This window comes from Penaeus monodon, chromosome 2 (genome assembly GCF_015228065.2).
Source record: "Penaeus monodon isolate SGIC_2016 chromosome 2, NSTDA_Pmon_1, whole genome shotgun sequence".
NCBI lineage: Eukaryota > Metazoa > Arthropoda > Malacostraca > Decapoda > Penaeidae > Penaeus > Penaeus monodon.
The window spans coordinates 48,521,581-48,537,918 of record NC_051387.1 but is presented as its reverse complement, the minus strand read 5'-3'; the positions used below and the strand labels follow the sequence as shown (position 1 = coordinate 48,537,918).

Genomic DNA, 16,338 nt, shown 5'->3' with positions numbered 1-16,338 from the left:
TTATCATAATTAATAAAAAATAATTAAAAAAAATTTCAAAAAATAAAAAAAATTTCAAATAATAATAATAAAAAAACAAAATAAAAAATAAAATTAACCCAAAAAAAACCCAATAATTAAAAAAAATAACCCCCAAAATAAAAAACAAAAAACCCCCAAAAATAACACCCAACCCACACCAACCAACAAAAAAACAACAAAACTAAAAACCAATCCCAAATTTTCCCAATTTAAAAAAAAAAAAAAAAAAAAAAAAAAGAGACTTCTTTTCTGCCAGGCTAATGAAGGAAGAGAAGAGAACCACGTTATCTACAAATTACAGAGCATCTAGCCTTGTGAAACCTACTTGGGTCCAATCCTGGTTTCTTTCTAGGTCTAGAGCTAGAACTACTAAAACAGGATTGACTATTTCGTTCTGGATCCCTCCGCCAACCACTACTAGAGTGCTGTAGTGCCGACTAAAAACTTAACGTCAGTAAAAGTACATATGGGTATATAAATATAAATATTACACTGATTCCATGAATATGCTTATATATATCCATATACATACAGATAACAGTAATTTAAAAAAACAGGTATAATAATTTTGCTATAGTAGGTTTTATCGCTTTTAAAGTATGAGGGGAAAAGGTTGGTGTGGGTTGTTTTTTGGGTGTGTGTGGGGGTGTGTGGGTGCGTGGGGGCGTGGTGCGGGGGCGGGGGGGTTTTTTGTGGTTGTGGGGGGGCGGGGGGTGTGGGGGTGGGGGTTTTTTTGTGAGTTGGGGGTTTGTTGGGGTCGGGGGTGTGGGTTGGTGGGGGGTTGGGTTGTTGGCCTAGTTTATTTATTTTTTTTTATAAAAAAAAAAAAAAAAAAAAAAAAAAAAAAAAAAAAAAAAAAAAAAAAAAAAAAAAAAAAAAAAAAAAAAGTTTTTTTTTTTTTTTTTTTTGAAAGTTTTTTTTTTTTTTTTTTTTGAAAAAAGGGGATTTGGTTTTTGTTTTTAAAACTTTTTTTTAGTATTTTTTATATTTCTTTTTTAAATTTTAAAATTTTTTTTTTTTTTTTTTTTTAAATTTAATAAAAAAATTAATATAAAAAAATAAAAAAATTTATAATAAAATTTTTTAAAATTTTAAATATATTTTAATAAATTTTATAAAAAAATTTTAAATATATATAATATTTAAAAATTATATAAAATATAAATTAATATTTTCCAAATTTAATTTTTTAATATTTTTTTTATTTAAAATTTTAATAGTTTTTTTTAATTTTTAAATTTTATACTTTTTTTTTTTTTTAATTTTTTAAATTTTAAAAAATTTTTTTTTTTTTTTTTTTTTTTTTTTTAAAGGGGGTTTTTTTTTTTTTATTTTTTTTTTAAATTTTTTTTTTTTATTCTTTTTAAACTTTTTTTATTTTTTTTTTTTTTTTTTTTTCCTTTCCCCAAATTTATATATTTTTTTTTTTTCTTTTATTTTTTTTTTTTTTTTTTTTGGTTTTTTTTTAAAATTTTTTTGTTATTTTTTTTTTTTTTTGTTTTTTTTTTTTATTTTTAGTTTTTAATTTTATTTTTTTTTTTTTCTTTTTTTTTCCTTATTCTTTCTTTTTCCCCCTTTACCCCCCCCCCCCCCCCCCCCCCCCCCCCCCCGCCCCCCCCCCAAAAAACCCCCCCCCCCCCCCCCCCCCCCCCCGCACCGCCACGCCCCCACCCGCACCCCCCCCCCACCCCCCCCCAAAAAACAACACCCCCCCCCTTTTTTTTTTTAAATCTTTTAAAAAACTTTATCCTCTTTCCCTTTTTTCCTTTTTTTTTGTTCCCCTGTTTCGTTGTATTGTATTTGCTTTCCCGGGTCGGGTTTTTTTTTTTCCCCCTTTCCTTTTTGCTTGTTTTTGGGGCCCCCCCCGCATCGGGGTTTGGTTGGGGGGGGCCCCGCGTGCCCCTCCTTTTTTGTGTTCGCTCTACCCCAAAAAACCGGTTGGACCCGTGGGGTTCCCCCCGGCTGTGCTCTGTAATTTGTGTCGTGGGCTCTTCTCTTCCTTCTTGCCTGGCCCCCTTGCCCCGGGGTCTCTCTTTTTTTTTTTTTTTTTTTGGGTGTTGGGGGTTTGGGGAATACGTTTTTTGTTTTTTGCCTTTCGTCTGACGGTAAAGGGTGGACTGTTATTCGGGTTTTTGTGGTTATTGGGGTTGTTTTTATTGGTTGGGTTGTCTTATTTTTTTTTATTGGGGGGGGATTATTTTTTATTATGATTGGTATTCTTGATATGGTAATTATTGTTATTATTATGATGATTATTATAGGTAAGATTACCATTATTGTTGAAGTTATTTTCATGAATATTATTATGATTATTTTTGTATTTATTATTATGGTTATGATTATCATTGGTTTTAAATTTTTAAATCATTTCACCACCATCCAGCAACACCTCATCACCTCTGATCACAATCCTCAGGTCATAGAGATGATGATGTCTGATCATCTGATCATCACTGATCATTATTATCATCATCACATCACCATCACCATCACCATCACCCCTCACCATCCCTCTCCCTCACCATCACCATCACCTCACCTCACACTCATCATCTCCTCATCACATCATCATCATCTCATCATCATCACATCATATCATCAATAATCATCATCATCAATAAACTCATCACATCATCATCAATAATTCATCATCATCATCATCATCATCATCATTATCATCATCATCATCATCATCATCATCATCATCATCATCATCATCATCATCATCATCATCATCATCATCATCAATAATCATCATCATCATCATCTTCAATAATAATCATCATCAGCCATCAATCATCTATTATCTATCAACTATCATCAGTGTCAGTATAAGTATTAACATTTTTAGTTAATCAGTTGATTTTTGAGTTAGTTTTGTTATTTATGGACTCTGGCTATACCTAGCAGTAGACCGTGACCATCATTAAAAATTCATGACATTTCAGTGGTGTCCTTATTTCCAGTATTTACATTTATTTTTTTAAAAATCATTATTCATTGATCTTATACCTTTTTTTATCATTATATTTTATTCCTGATTTGAACTCCACTACAGTATGATAATGAAGGGAATGTATCAGAACTACCCACATTGCAGAAGGGCTGCAGCGATGCAATGGCCAACACTATATATGTCATTTGTTATCCTATGTTTTGATCCTAATTTAGAAGAAGAAAAAATATTTTGCTTCTGTCTCTGCCTCTGTATTTGTGCATTTTCTCATGCAAACAAAGAAAATTTTCACTTTCGCTCTCCCTTGTAGCCACCGCCACCGCATGACAGAACAGGAGGAGGATGAGGAGCTGCTAGCCGAGTCCAACAAGTACGCTAAGGTCATTACACGCTTTGAGGAGAGCCCCAGCTATGTCATCAATGGTACTATGCGCGACTACCAGATCCGTGGTCTGAACTGGATGATTGACCTCTACGAGAATGGTATCAATGGTATCCTCGCTGATGAGATGGGTCTTGGAAAGACATTGCAAACTATCTCTCTCCTTGGGTAAAGTATTAGATATTTTTAGGTATTAAATTAGATTTTTATGTATGCATTTTTTTATTGAGATTGTAAAAAGTTTTCTGCATTGAATATTTGCTTTGAAAGGGGATTGTTTTTATATTATGTTGGATAATAAAGTTTATCCTCAAACACTAGAGTGTGATGTCCCCAAACCCAATAGTTTGATGCATTTACCAAAATGTTCTATGTTAATGGTCTCCTTTCAAACAGTTACATGAAGCATTTCCGAAACATCCCCGGACCACACATGGTCATCGTGCCCAAAGTCAACATTACGGAATTGGGAGAATGAATTCAAAAGGTGGTGCCCCTCTCTGCGTGCTGTGTGCCTCATTGGTGACCAAGAGACGAGGGTTAGTACTACTGTCTGGGTTAATTGGAATTTTTATGAATGTGCAGAGCTTTACATGAGGAAAGTTTGTATATTGGTGCTTGTGTTTTCTGTTTGGTTATCTATAGATTTCTTTGGGGGGAAAAAAAATAATACTAATGTATTGGTATTTGTATGGTTGTGCATCTGTGTTTCATTTCTAATGTAATGTACTAAAGTATTAGATTTAAGTGCATATATTTTTGTGTCTCTGTTCTTTCCTCTTTAGACTAGATATTTACAGATGATATTAGAATGTTGTTAAGTGTGTATATTATTGTTTGAGTCTATATTGGTAATTAGCAAAGGATATGCCAGTACCTTATAGAAATACTGTATTTGTATCACAGGCAACGTTCATCCGTGAAGTAATGATGCCAGGAGAGTGGGATGTATGCATCACCTCGTATGAAATGTGTATCCGCGAGAAGTCAGTCTTCAAGAAATTCAACTGGAGGTCAGTAGGCTTGAGTTAAGGATGAAAAAAGAAGGATTTTTCCTGGTTTCAAAAAAAAAAAAATTAACTGACCCTAAAATTTGTTAAAGACCTGTCTCATTTCTTCATGTAGGATTTTGTGAATCATGATGTATAATGTGATATAGCCTGTCTTATCTGTAATAAACATGTATAATAAATACTTGATTCATCAATAGCAATATGAAATATAATGACTAACTTTTACTTTCAGATACATGGTGATCGATGAGGCTCACCGTATCAAGAATGAAAAGAGTAAACTTTCTGAAATTGTGCGAGAGTTCCGTACCACTAATCGCCTCCTCTTGACTGGCACACCGTTGCAAAATAACCTTCATGAACTCTGGGCTCTGCTTAACTTCTTGTTGCCAGAGGTCTTCAGCTCTTCTGAGGTAAGCAATTTTGAACATGTTTTTATTGATAAGCAATGCACTTAAATGTTAAAAAATGTGTTAGAATTTTGATTATAATATAAATCAGTTATGGTCACAAGTGGGTATAATTGGTGACTTGGTGCATTGGATTTTTGTTAGTTTCTTCTGATTAATTGTTATATTTTCTCAGGACTTTGATGCCTGGTTCAACACAAACAGCTGCCTGGGTGATCAGTCCCTGGTGGAACGTCTTCATGCTGTCCTGCGCCCCTTCTTGCTTCGTCGGTTGAAGTCAGATGTAGAAAAGAGGCTGCTGCCCAAGAAGGAGACGAAGGTGTATATCCAGCTTTCCAAGATGCAGCGTGAATGGTATGTAACAGGCAGTAAATAATTGATGGTGTTTTATTTTTGGGCGAAGTATTGATGGTTCATATGAAGTGATGAATATGAATTTGGTTCATACTGTTGTACTAAATTAAGGCTGCTAGTTAATAGATAGCCAATTAGTCAAGCCAGAATATCAAGAATATGCATTAAGATATTAATTTGATTATAGGTACACCAAGATCCTGATGAAAGATATTGACATTGTGAATGGTGCTGGACGCACAGAGAAGATGCGACTGCAGAATATTCTCATGCAGTTGCGTAAATGTTGCAACCACGTGTATCTCTTTGATGGTGCTGAGCCTGGCCCACCGTACACCACTGATTACCATCTTGTAGGTTTGAAGACATTCTCAATTTTTTGCTTATGCTATTTTCTTTTTTCTTTAATCTGTCAATGTGATTAGAGAGTCATGGCTGTTGTTATCAGTTTATAATTGGTTTTAGCATGTACTTATAATCACTCAAGACTAAAAAAAAATATAATTTCCCTTTTAAAATAGGTAGAGAATTCAGGTAAGATGATTGTTCTGGATAAGCTGTTGCCGAAGCTCCTGGAGATGGGGTCTCGTGTGCTCCTCTTCTCGCAGATGACTCGTATGTTGGACATTCTGGAGGATTATTGTGTGTGGCGTAAATACTCATACTGCCGCATTGATGGTCAGACCTCCCATGAAGACAGGCAGAGGCAGATTGATGAATTCAACGAACCTGATTCGTAAGTTTTAAAAACTCTGCTGCTTTTGTGTTATTTACTACATTGAGTACATAACAGATTACTTATAGATGAGAAAAATAATATATATAGGCTTAGAATCTGAATGTAACATATTTTTATGCTGCAGTTTACTGAGTAATCGAAACGTTTTTTTCTAACAGGAAGAAGTTCATCTTCATGTTGTCAACTCGTGCTGGTGGCCTCGGTATTAACTTGGCCACAGCTGATATTGTCATCTTGTACGATTCTGATTGGAATCCACAGATGGACTTGCAGGTTTGTATGGCTGATGTTTTATATTATTTTTTTTTTTCTTTTTCCCCTCATGTCATAAACTTGTTACTACTGTTCAGTTTATTGTAAAAAAAAAATGTAAATTATTATTATTTGATTTATGTATTTTTTATACTTTGCTTTGTTTTTAACATTTATTACTACAATTATTACTCCACTCCCTCTCAGGCTATGGACAGAGCCCATCGTATTGGCCAGAAGAAGCAGGTGAAGGTATTCAGGTTCATCCAGGAGAACTCCATGGAAGAGAAGCTTGTGGAACGTGCTGAGGTGAAGCTGCGTCTTGACAAGATGGTTATCCAACAAGGTAAGGAGGCTCAGACCTAGGGATGTTAGCATTGATTTATGTTCAATTGTTTTGGGCTTCAACAGGGGGTTACATGTAATGTTAGATAGGCATGGGGCATAGCTGAGGTAGTGATAATGTTGATGAATGATTGCTGTTTTGATTATAATTAGGGCACAGCATATAAATAAAATCATTAGGTATGTACATAAATAGGAGTAAAATGTGCAGTGACGGAGGGATCAGTGTTATTAATATCTTTGGTCATACAGGTCGCTTGATGGACAACAAGTCTAATGCCCTTGCCAAGGATGAGATGTTAGCCATGATTCGTCACGGAGCCAATGAAGTGTTTAAAGGGAAGGATGATGAGTTCACTGATGAAGATATTGATGTTATTCTTGGCAGGGGAGAAGAGAAGGTATGAGTGACTTTGTAATTGTATTGAGTTTGCAAAACTTTATATTTAATAAGGATAAAGGAGCATTGAGCAGTAATGTTACCTTTGGGTAGGATTACGATTTTATTGAAAAAAAATTTAATTCTCACAATTCATGATATTGGTATTAAGTGATGATTTAGCAGTGGCATCTTAGTAATGGTTAGATGAACGAGTGCTGAATTAAATTGCCCATGTTTCTCTTCCAAACTCATTAGACAGAGGAGCTCAACAAGAAGTTGGAGTCTATGGGAGAATCGTCGCTCCGCCAGTTCACATTGGATGTTCCCACCAACTCTGTGTATCAGTTTGAGGGTGAAGACTACAGGTAATGAGGGATGGCAGGCAATAGCTATTGGCAATCTTATAATTATATAAACAATTATGGTACATACACCTATACATACACACAAAAGCATATGCAATTACAAATAGGTGTATGTAAATACCATACTATAGAGAAGCTTATATGAGTAAATACATTTTTAGAGGAAAATATATAAGTGCTTATTGGAAAATATGTAGATAGAAATTTATAGATACATTAGTCATACATAAAAAAAAAAAATCTTCATTGATTTTCTCTTTCAGGAACAAGCAAAAAGCCATTGTTGGGATGTGGATTGAACCACCCAAGAGAGAGCGGAAGGCTAATTACGCAGTTGATGCCTATTTCAGGGAAGCTCTGCGTGTATCTGAGCCAAAGGCGCCTAAGGTATGTCTAGAGCAGATCCTTGTTTTGTTTTGCATTGAGGGGCAGAGAGGAAAGGGAAAATGGCTGTAGGGGGGGGAGGGGGGTTGGGGTTGGGGGTTAGAGAAAAGGAGAAGGACAAAGAAGTAGAGGAGGTGGAAGAGGGGAAGAGGGATTGAAGAGGGAGGAGGAGGGAATATGTGGGGAGAGGGGGATGGAGGTGGAACAGATGGAGATGGAAGAGGTGGAAGTGATGGAAGTAAGAGAGAAAGGAGCAAGGGGTTTAAGGAGGGAAAAGAGGAGAATATGGGGAAGGAGGAGGAAGAGGAGGAATAGGAGAAGGTAGGAATGCAAAAGGGTTGATATGGGATTGAATTAGTATGTTCACTTAACCTATTGCCGCTGGGTGGTTTCCTGATATGTAAGCCATCCCTTCTGAGCTGTATTCGTAATGGCCCAGGCCCTTGCCACCGGGCGATGTGTCGGCACCATAGTGTGTGCGGCATGATCGTACATGCCCCTGGAAAACAGGACCAGTGCACCATGGCACCTGGAATAGAGTCCAGGCATGCTGTGGCATGTACGTACATCCCACCTGGCGGTGAAGAGTCAATAAAGGTGTTGACTTGCAATGAATTTTGATTCTTGCTTGCTTCATTTTTTTCATAATATTTGTTTTATTCTGTTAAATGTTAGATATCTAATTTTATTTAAAGGTTATTTTATATGGTTATTAATGATTCATTTCAGTTTATTTGCAGTCTTTTTTGTGTAGAAATGGGATAATTCTGAGGGTTTTCTGATTGTGAGCAAGGTCTATTTGTTATATATAACATTAAACCTGGGTATGTTCCAGAGTACCAAGTTATTCCTTATGTGTGTTTATGACATGTACATGGTTGGCTGATGTAAACTCTACACAGATTAAAGTCAGTCATTGAGATATTTTGTAAACACTGAGTTTGCAAACATTTCATTTGAGTATTACTTTCCATCCTTTTTTGCAATATTAGCAGATTACCTGTGTGGCAAATCAACATCAGTTTTGTAACAAATGTGCAACAATTGTTACAAACTTTCTGTAACATGAAAATTATGTAGGAAACGGATGTTGATTGTTAGCCACTTCCTTTTCTTGAAGCAGTCAGGGTAGGTTATAGTGTTTTTGTGCATGAACTATATTTTCCCTACGATCATGCATTATTTCTGAAATTTGTAATTCATGTTAAGATATTGTTTCCTTTTTTCAGGAGATACAAATATTGTGAAGAATGTTTAATCTATTTTAGGATAGGAGCTATACTTTGGTGTTTCTTAGTTTATTTACTTCACAATATATTTGCTGTGTGCATAGGTTTTATTCATAGGTGAAAATGAAACAGTTTATTTTCCCCCCCCACATTTCAGTCACACTATTAGATGCAAAAATAGTATGGAATGATGTCTACATGTGCCTCAGTCATTGTTATTGGAATTGTCATTGATATTTAGATTTTTGAATTTCTTTTGTACATGTTTTGTTTCTTTTCTTGTCATTTTGTTAATCTTGTCTCTTGTTATTGCCATCATGGTAGATGGTTTTCTTGTTGTCATTGTCATTGTCAGTTGTCATGATTTTCATCATCACCCACATCACCATTGTCCCCATTTTTTGTTATTTATGTCATTGTCAACATTTTGTTGTCCTCATTATTGTCAGTATTGTGTCAATGCCGTTGTTGTTGCTGTCTTAGTTGATGTTGTTGTTGTTGCCATAGTAATCATCCATCATTGTCATCAGTTATCTGTTATCATCATCAATTATCAATGTCGTCATCAGTATCTTCCAGTTATCATTGTTGTCATCAGCATCAGTTATGATCGTCATCATTGTCATTGTAATTGTAGTTGTCAGTCCGATGCCCTTGCCATTTTTTTGTAATACTAAACTCACTTTCATAATTATGTCCTCATAGTTATCTTATTGATGAATGGATATTTAATAAAGATAGAGAAAGTGACTATGCTACATAGGTTTAACACATACTTACCACAACTCTGTCTCTGCAGAATGAGAGCCAGGGAAAAGAAAGCAAAACTAAGGAGTTAGGACATATTAAAAAAAAAAAAAAAAAAAAAAAAAAAAAAAGTGCCAGCACATCAATCTTCTGCATTTTGTTTTTTCCTTGTATTGTAACAATTCTGTAAATTTCCTCTTCAGCCCAATTGGAGAGGTGTAAGTAGGCCTCACAGGCTCTTGTGTTACTAGCTACCACATTTGCTTATATTGTTTTCCGCTTCTAGAGCATGTTTCGGGCTTGGGTGTACACTGACTAGTGACCACAGGGAAGGCTCTTTTCATGGGTTTCACTGGGTTTTGGACAAGATTTCATGATTTTTGTAGTCAGTTCCGTAATCTGTTATCTGTAATAGCGAGAAAGATTATGGAAATAAAGCATTGGGTTTTGAGTTTTTGTTTACGTAGGTATGTTTCTCTCTGTCTGTCTGTCTGTCTGTCTCTCTCTCTCTCTCTCTCTCTCTCTCTCTCTCTCTCTCTCTCCTCCTCTCCCTCTCCCTCTCCCTCTCTCTCTCCCTCTCCTCTCTCTCCTCTCCCTCTCCCTCTCCTCTCTCTCTCCTCTCCCTCTCCCTCTCTCCTCTCCCTCCCTCTCCCTCTCCTCCTTCTCTCTCTCCTCTCCCTCTCCTCCCCTCCCTCTCCCTCCCTTCCCTCCGTCCCTCCCTCCTCCCTCCCTCCCCTCCTCCTCCCTCCCTCCCTCCCTCTCCCCCTCCCTCCCCTCCCACCCTCTCTCCTCCTCTCCCTCCCTCCCTCCTCTCCCTTCCTCTTCTCTCTCTCTCTCTCTCTCTCTCTCTCTCTCTCTCTCTCTCCCTCCCTCTCCCTCTCCCTCTCCCTCTCCCTCTCCCTCCCTCCCTCCCTCCCTCCCTCACTCCCTCTCTTTCTCAAAAAGTAGTTTAAAAGTGGTGAATGTCCTGTTAGGTGTTTATATGCAGTGTCTTCAGAGAGTGAAAGAGGCTCTCTTTTTACAGATATAACAACAGTTCCAGATCAAGTACACTAAACACAAACAATGTTATTTTAATGTTTTTTCTCTTCATTATATCACATTTTCTGAGGAATTACTTCATAAGAATGTATGTAGTCATGAATACAACTATTCCATGTTTAATTTATTTGTTTGTTATATTTTTATATCTTATTTTTTAGGCATTTCTAGATTCTTGAGTTGAGTTTTGATTAAAAAGAAAACATATTATATGTGCAGGGAACTAGTGGACAGTTTGTTAAATATAATTGAAAATATTTCTTTACAATTGTAAACAAGGAATATTTTTTAATGAAACAATTGCTGCAACTTTTTATGGAAAGCACCTAGGATTTTCTTCCTATTTCAGTATTGATATATAACCTTGAAGAAATGAAATCTGCAGGAAAGTTGTAGAAAGTCAAGATAGTTTGCTATACTTAAAGCCAAAGGGCAATTACAAAACATTTATATTTGAACATATATCATTCATACATCATATCTGGGTTTGCCTCTCACTATAAATGGATACTTGTGCAGGGGAGTTAGTATTTCATTGAGAATTTTTCTTATGGATTATCCTTCCCTGTGCCCAGACTGTCACTCAAGGAGAGACTAAAGACCCCAAACAATTTTTTTTCCCAGTTGTTTGGCTAATAAGACATATAGCAGATCCATAGCTTGTAGACTTTGTGCAGGTTTTTTTTTTTTTTTTACTTATTTATTTACAATTTTTATTATATATATTTTTTACATACTAACCTGACATGCTCTTGTTATTTGACCTCCCTCCCCTCCCCTTTTAATGCCCATTTTGTCACAATGCTGGGCTAGCCTATAACTTATATTTGTGTAAAGTTTGACTAAACCTTTTAGATCTTAGATTTGGTGCACCGAGAAATGAGACTTTGTTTTCTGCGAGTGGTGTGTTTACAGCTGGTTTTCATGTCTGTTAAAAAAAAGAATTGATTAATATTTTAGAGGTGGCTGTGGTCTGTATACTTATAAGACCTAACCAGTGTTGTCTGCCTTTGACTAATTAAAGATTCTCTTAGTGTTGTATATCACTTTTATTTCAGTGTGAGAGGAATGGTTGAGAAAAAACTTGTATAACTAATAAACCATCCTCCTCTTTTTTCTTTTTTTCTTTTTGGTTGCTAAGTTTTGTAGGAGAGAAAAGTAATGTAGAACAGAGTATGTTGGTTGTTCCTGTGTAACAAAAATAACCTTTTTAGACAGTTTTAAGGAATATAGGATATATTTCTGTAGTAAAATTTTATTGTGATTGAAATACTCTTTGTAATAGTAAAGATTAAGGATTCAATTCAATCCTCTATTGATCTGTTGTTTAGCAAAAAAGTAAAGTATTGAATACGTAAATTAGATTGCCATGGGTACACAGAGATTCTTTTCTTAGTTAGGCATAGGTAAGTTATGAATTAGCTTGAGTAACAGTTGGCAATTCAAGAATTAATTCAGTCCTATTCAAAGGTCAGTTTACCTTAGGTCCTTATGATAGACAGAATCAAGAATGGTGGCCTGAATCCTGATAATTTGCCATCACTTCCAGGTCATACTCAAAATTGAAAAATGAAAATTCCCCCTCCTTTCCGACAGGCACCGAGACCCCCAAAGCAGCCAGTGGTACAAGACTTCCAGTTCTTCCCCCCCAGGCTGTTTGAGCTTCTTGATAAGGAGATCTATTATTACCGCAAGACTGTCAGCTATAAGGTTAGTTTGCATTATTTAATGTTATAATTCAGTGTGGCAAGGATTTTTAAATAAAATTTCAAATAGTGTTGGGCAAGGCTGGGTGTACTAGTGTGCACCACTGTTCTTGGCAAGCTGGGCTTCTGAGGGATTATCCCAACTGTTGAATCTGAGTTATTGATTGGATGTCACCTGACATCAGTGAAAATTTTGCCATAATGTGAATGTCATCGTTATGAATGGGTTAATGAAAGTTGTTGAAATGTCTAACTTTATCTTGTGTACTTGTAGCAAAACATAACTTCATAGAGTGAGCAATCCATTATGTCATCCAGTAATTTGGTTTATTGTCACCTTCAAAATAGGTACCCAAAAATCCAGAGTTCATGGCAGATGCAGCACGCATTCAGAAGGAGGAGCAGAAGAAGATTGATGAAGCAGAACCAGTGACAGAAGAGGAGATGGAGGAGAGGGACCAGCTCCTGACACAGGGTTTCCTCAACTGGAGCAAGCGCGATTTCAACCAGTTTATTAAGGCGAATGAGAAGTATGGCCGTGATGATATTGAGAACATTGCTAAGGTAAAGATAATGGTTGTTGTTATTATTATTATTTTTTTTCTTTTTCTTTTGATTACTCTGATTGAAAGTAAGCCTAAGCTGATACTGAGGAAATTATTAAAAATGTCGTTGTTTGCTTTCCTTATTAAAAATTTTTTTTTTGTCCGCCTCAAATTCCTCATAGCTTCCATCTTTTATTTTCTTTTACAATATCTTTCTCATATATCTTGCTCCAAAATCTATGGACATCATTCATCTCCTCTCTTCCCCCCTTAAAACAGGAAGTGGAAGGGAAGACGCCAGAGGAAGTAATGGAATACTCTGCCGTGTTCTGGGAACGGTGTTCTGAGCTGCAAGACTGCGACCGCATCTTGGCGCAGATTGAGAGAGGAGAAGCTAAGATCCAGAGAAGAGCATCTATCAAGAAAGCTTTAGATGCTAAGGTGAGGATGTGGGCGTAAATTAAATGTTCTGATGTAAATATAGATTGGTGTATGATATAGTAGGCTTTTTTATCATGAAGATGAAAAGATTGCTGTTTTTTTTTTTTTTATTTTTTTTTTATGGTCTTTTTTTGTCATTAGTTAGTAAATCATGGATAATTATGTAGGATTCAGTTTTTGAATTTTAACCAAATCAGAAAAAATTGAGGAATTCACTTGGCTCTCTCTTGCAGATGGCACGATACAGGGCACCATTCCATCAATTGCGAATTTCTTATGGAACCAACAAGGGCAAAAATTATACTGAGGAGGAAGACAGATTCCTTGTGTGTATGCTTCATAAGCTTGGTTTTGACAAAGAAAATGTTTATGAGGAGTTACGAGCAGCTGTAAGGTAAGAAAATTGAATTTAAGACCGATATGCATGTATGTATGATACATATGTGCTTGAAATGTATGTATGTTGTATATGTAATTGAGTAAGTGTGAATATGTGTAGGTAAGAGTACATAAGCATGAGATCTTAGACTTGCTAATTAATTAATTAGAAGATTTTCACCTGCTATGTGATACCTTCAAACTCTGATCTCTTTCTAATAGGTCAGCACCCCAGTTCCGCTTTGATTGGTTCATCAAGAGCAGAACAGCTTTGGAACTGCAGCGTCGTTGCAACACGCTCATTACTCTGATTGAACGCGAGAACCAGGAACTGGAGGAGAAAGAGCGGGCGGAGAGGAAGAAGGGCCGACCTAAGGGACTATATGTAAAGTCTGGGAAGAGAGGCATTGGCACACAGGACGGCAGAGGGAGGAGAAAGAAGAAGGTGGCAGAATAAGGGGAATGAGGGGAAAGGGGGATAGGGTCAAGGGGAGGTACTTTTTTTATCTATTTATTTTTTTTCTATTTGGAGGGGGGTGGGTATTGGGGTTGAATGAGTAAGCTTGTAGAGATTTAAGATTTTTCAAAAATTAAAATGAAACGACAGATACTCTCTTGTACTGGAATACATTCAATGTGGTTGGATTACCTTAGGCAGGAATAGAAGAGATTTGTTTATACGTTTAAACAAAAATTGAGAAGTGTGAATTCAGCAGATATTAAGTGATAGGCATACAGGTGCATCATTCCTCAAGCTTTACAGGAAAAAGGAATATGTATTTTCCTACATTTATGAATGTAACTTCCCCAGAAAAGCTCTATTACCCAGATGCATGGGTATAAAACATGTCTTACCTTCTAAGAAATTTGTCATTTGGACTATTAAGTGACCGGTAACTAATATATATTTAATTAGTTTTTGATGTTATGTAGTAATATAGAATTGATTTTAAGTAGATAGAAGCTGAGGGCCATTCATAATTCACTAAGGGGAAGCAGCAAGTGTAATCTATCGTCATCATTTCCTGTTGAGATGGATCACAGTTTTAATTTGATTTTTGTTTCTGCCTTTATCTGTAATCTCAGGAAAAAAGTACATCAGATCCAAAGACTGGGAAACCAAATTCAGTTGACATTATACTGATAACAAAGAACAATCCCTTTGCTCAGTGACAACCCTAGATTGACAACTGTTTTCTATGATAGCAGGTGCTTTAGTTCTTCACTGTGTGTGTGTTCCTCTTAAGGAAAGGATAGTACTACATTCCAAACACATTAGACAAAGGTTACACTGTTGAGAACATTGCTCTTCATAAAATTGTCTTCATGTTTGCAGTTTAGGGATAACATTCTTTAGGCAGGTATTAATATTTCGCACAATGACAGGTATCATAGAGATGGATGAGGTCGGTGTACATGTCCACAATTTTATTCATTTAACATTTAGTATTTTCGTCATTTTGTAATAAAAGAAGAACGATAATTTGTTTTCATTTAACCCTACAAAAAAATACATATAACACACACAACTATTGTATTGTAGGAGACTGAGACTTAGACCCAATATAGGAGATCACCCTTGCCTTGGCCTCAACCTTCACCTCAACTTATTTTGCTTCGTCTTCCCTTTTTCTTCTCTTCTTCCATTCCTTCTGTCCACTTCCTAAAGTGAAAGATCCATGCTGAAAGGATGAAAAGCTGGCTTTGTGTCAGTCCTGAACGGCCTCCAGGAGGCCTGATATCGGTATTCCCTTGATAAATCACCAAACCCTTACCTCTTATGGGGACCCTGAGGGACAGGCCTATTTCAGGCTCACTCTGGCCAATAAGATTTTGTATCCTTATTAGGGAAATTAAGACTGTGCCCCTTCATCAACTAGCCTATCTAAATCTGACTTCTCTGGCTTTCCTGTCCTACCTCTCCTTTAATCACGGCTCCAAATACTGGTACTAATACCTCCCCCTCAATGCTTGCTGTCAACTCTATACATTCCTTATCATTCACACACATTGTTATTTGACCTTCAGAATACACCCCTTTCTCTCACAGCCTCCTTCTTCTTCTTCTTCTCCTTCTTCTTCTTCTTCTTCTCCTTCTCCTTCTCCTCCTTCTCCTTCTCCTTCTTCTCCTTCTCCTTCTCCTTCTCCTTCTCCTTCTCCTTCTTCTCCTTCTTCTTCTTCTTCTTCTTCTTCTTCTCCTTCTTCTCCTTCTTCTCCTTCTTCTTCTTCTTCTTCTTCTTCTTCTTCTTCTTCTTCTTCTTCTTCTTCTTCTGCTTCTTCTTCTCCTTCTTCTTCTTCTTCTCCTTCTTCTTCCTTCTTCTCCTTCTTCTTCTTCTTCTCCTTCTTCTTCTCCCTCTTCTTCTTCTCCCTCTTCTTCTCTCTTCTTCTTCCTCTTCTTCTCCTCTTCTTCCTCCTCTTCTTCTTCTCTCTTCTTCTTCTCTCTCTTCTTCTTCCCTCTTCTTCCTCTTCTTCTTCCTCTTCTTCTTCTCTCTTCTTCTCTCTTTTCCTCTTCTTCTTCCTCTTCTTCTTCCTCTTCTTCTTCTTCTTCTTCTTCCCTCTTCTTCTTCTCTCTTCTTCTTCCTCTTCTTCTTCCTCTTCTTCTTCCTCTTCTTCTTCCTCTTCTTCTTCCTCTTCTTCTTCCTCTTCTT

General features: G+C 36.5%; 1 protein-coding gene across 1 annotated transcript in view; it reads left to right on the top strand.

Moving 5' to 3' along the window:
- The window catches only part of LOC119583314 (chromatin-remodeling complex ATPase chain Iswi-like), a 22,375-nt gene extending 7,202 nt beyond the window's left edge, over positions 1 to 15,173 (top strand). Inside the window, 18 exon segments of the mRNA XM_037931789.1 lie at positions 3,288 to 3,527; positions 3,756 to 3,804; positions 3,806 to 3,898; positions 4,266 to 4,372; positions 4,605 to 4,785; positions 4,958 to 5,136; positions 5,324 to 5,489; positions 5,658 to 5,872; positions 6,034 to 6,148; positions 6,335 to 6,473; positions 6,725 to 6,873; positions 7,110 to 7,219; positions 7,483 to 7,606; positions 12,217 to 12,330; positions 12,675 to 12,890; positions 13,151 to 13,312; positions 13,546 to 13,706; positions 13,913 to 15,173. Of these exon segments, the coding sequence (XP_037787717.1) occupies positions 3,288 to 3,527; positions 3,756 to 3,804; positions 3,806 to 3,898; positions 4,266 to 4,372; positions 4,605 to 4,785; positions 4,958 to 5,136; positions 5,324 to 5,489; positions 5,658 to 5,872; positions 6,034 to 6,148; positions 6,335 to 6,473; positions 6,725 to 6,873; positions 7,110 to 7,219; positions 7,483 to 7,606; positions 12,217 to 12,330; positions 12,675 to 12,890; positions 13,151 to 13,312; positions 13,546 to 13,706; positions 13,913 to 14,147 (2,755 nt within the window). The 3' untranslated portion in view covers positions 14,148 to 15,173.
- Positions 15,174 to 16,338: the final 1,165 nt, after the last annotated feature.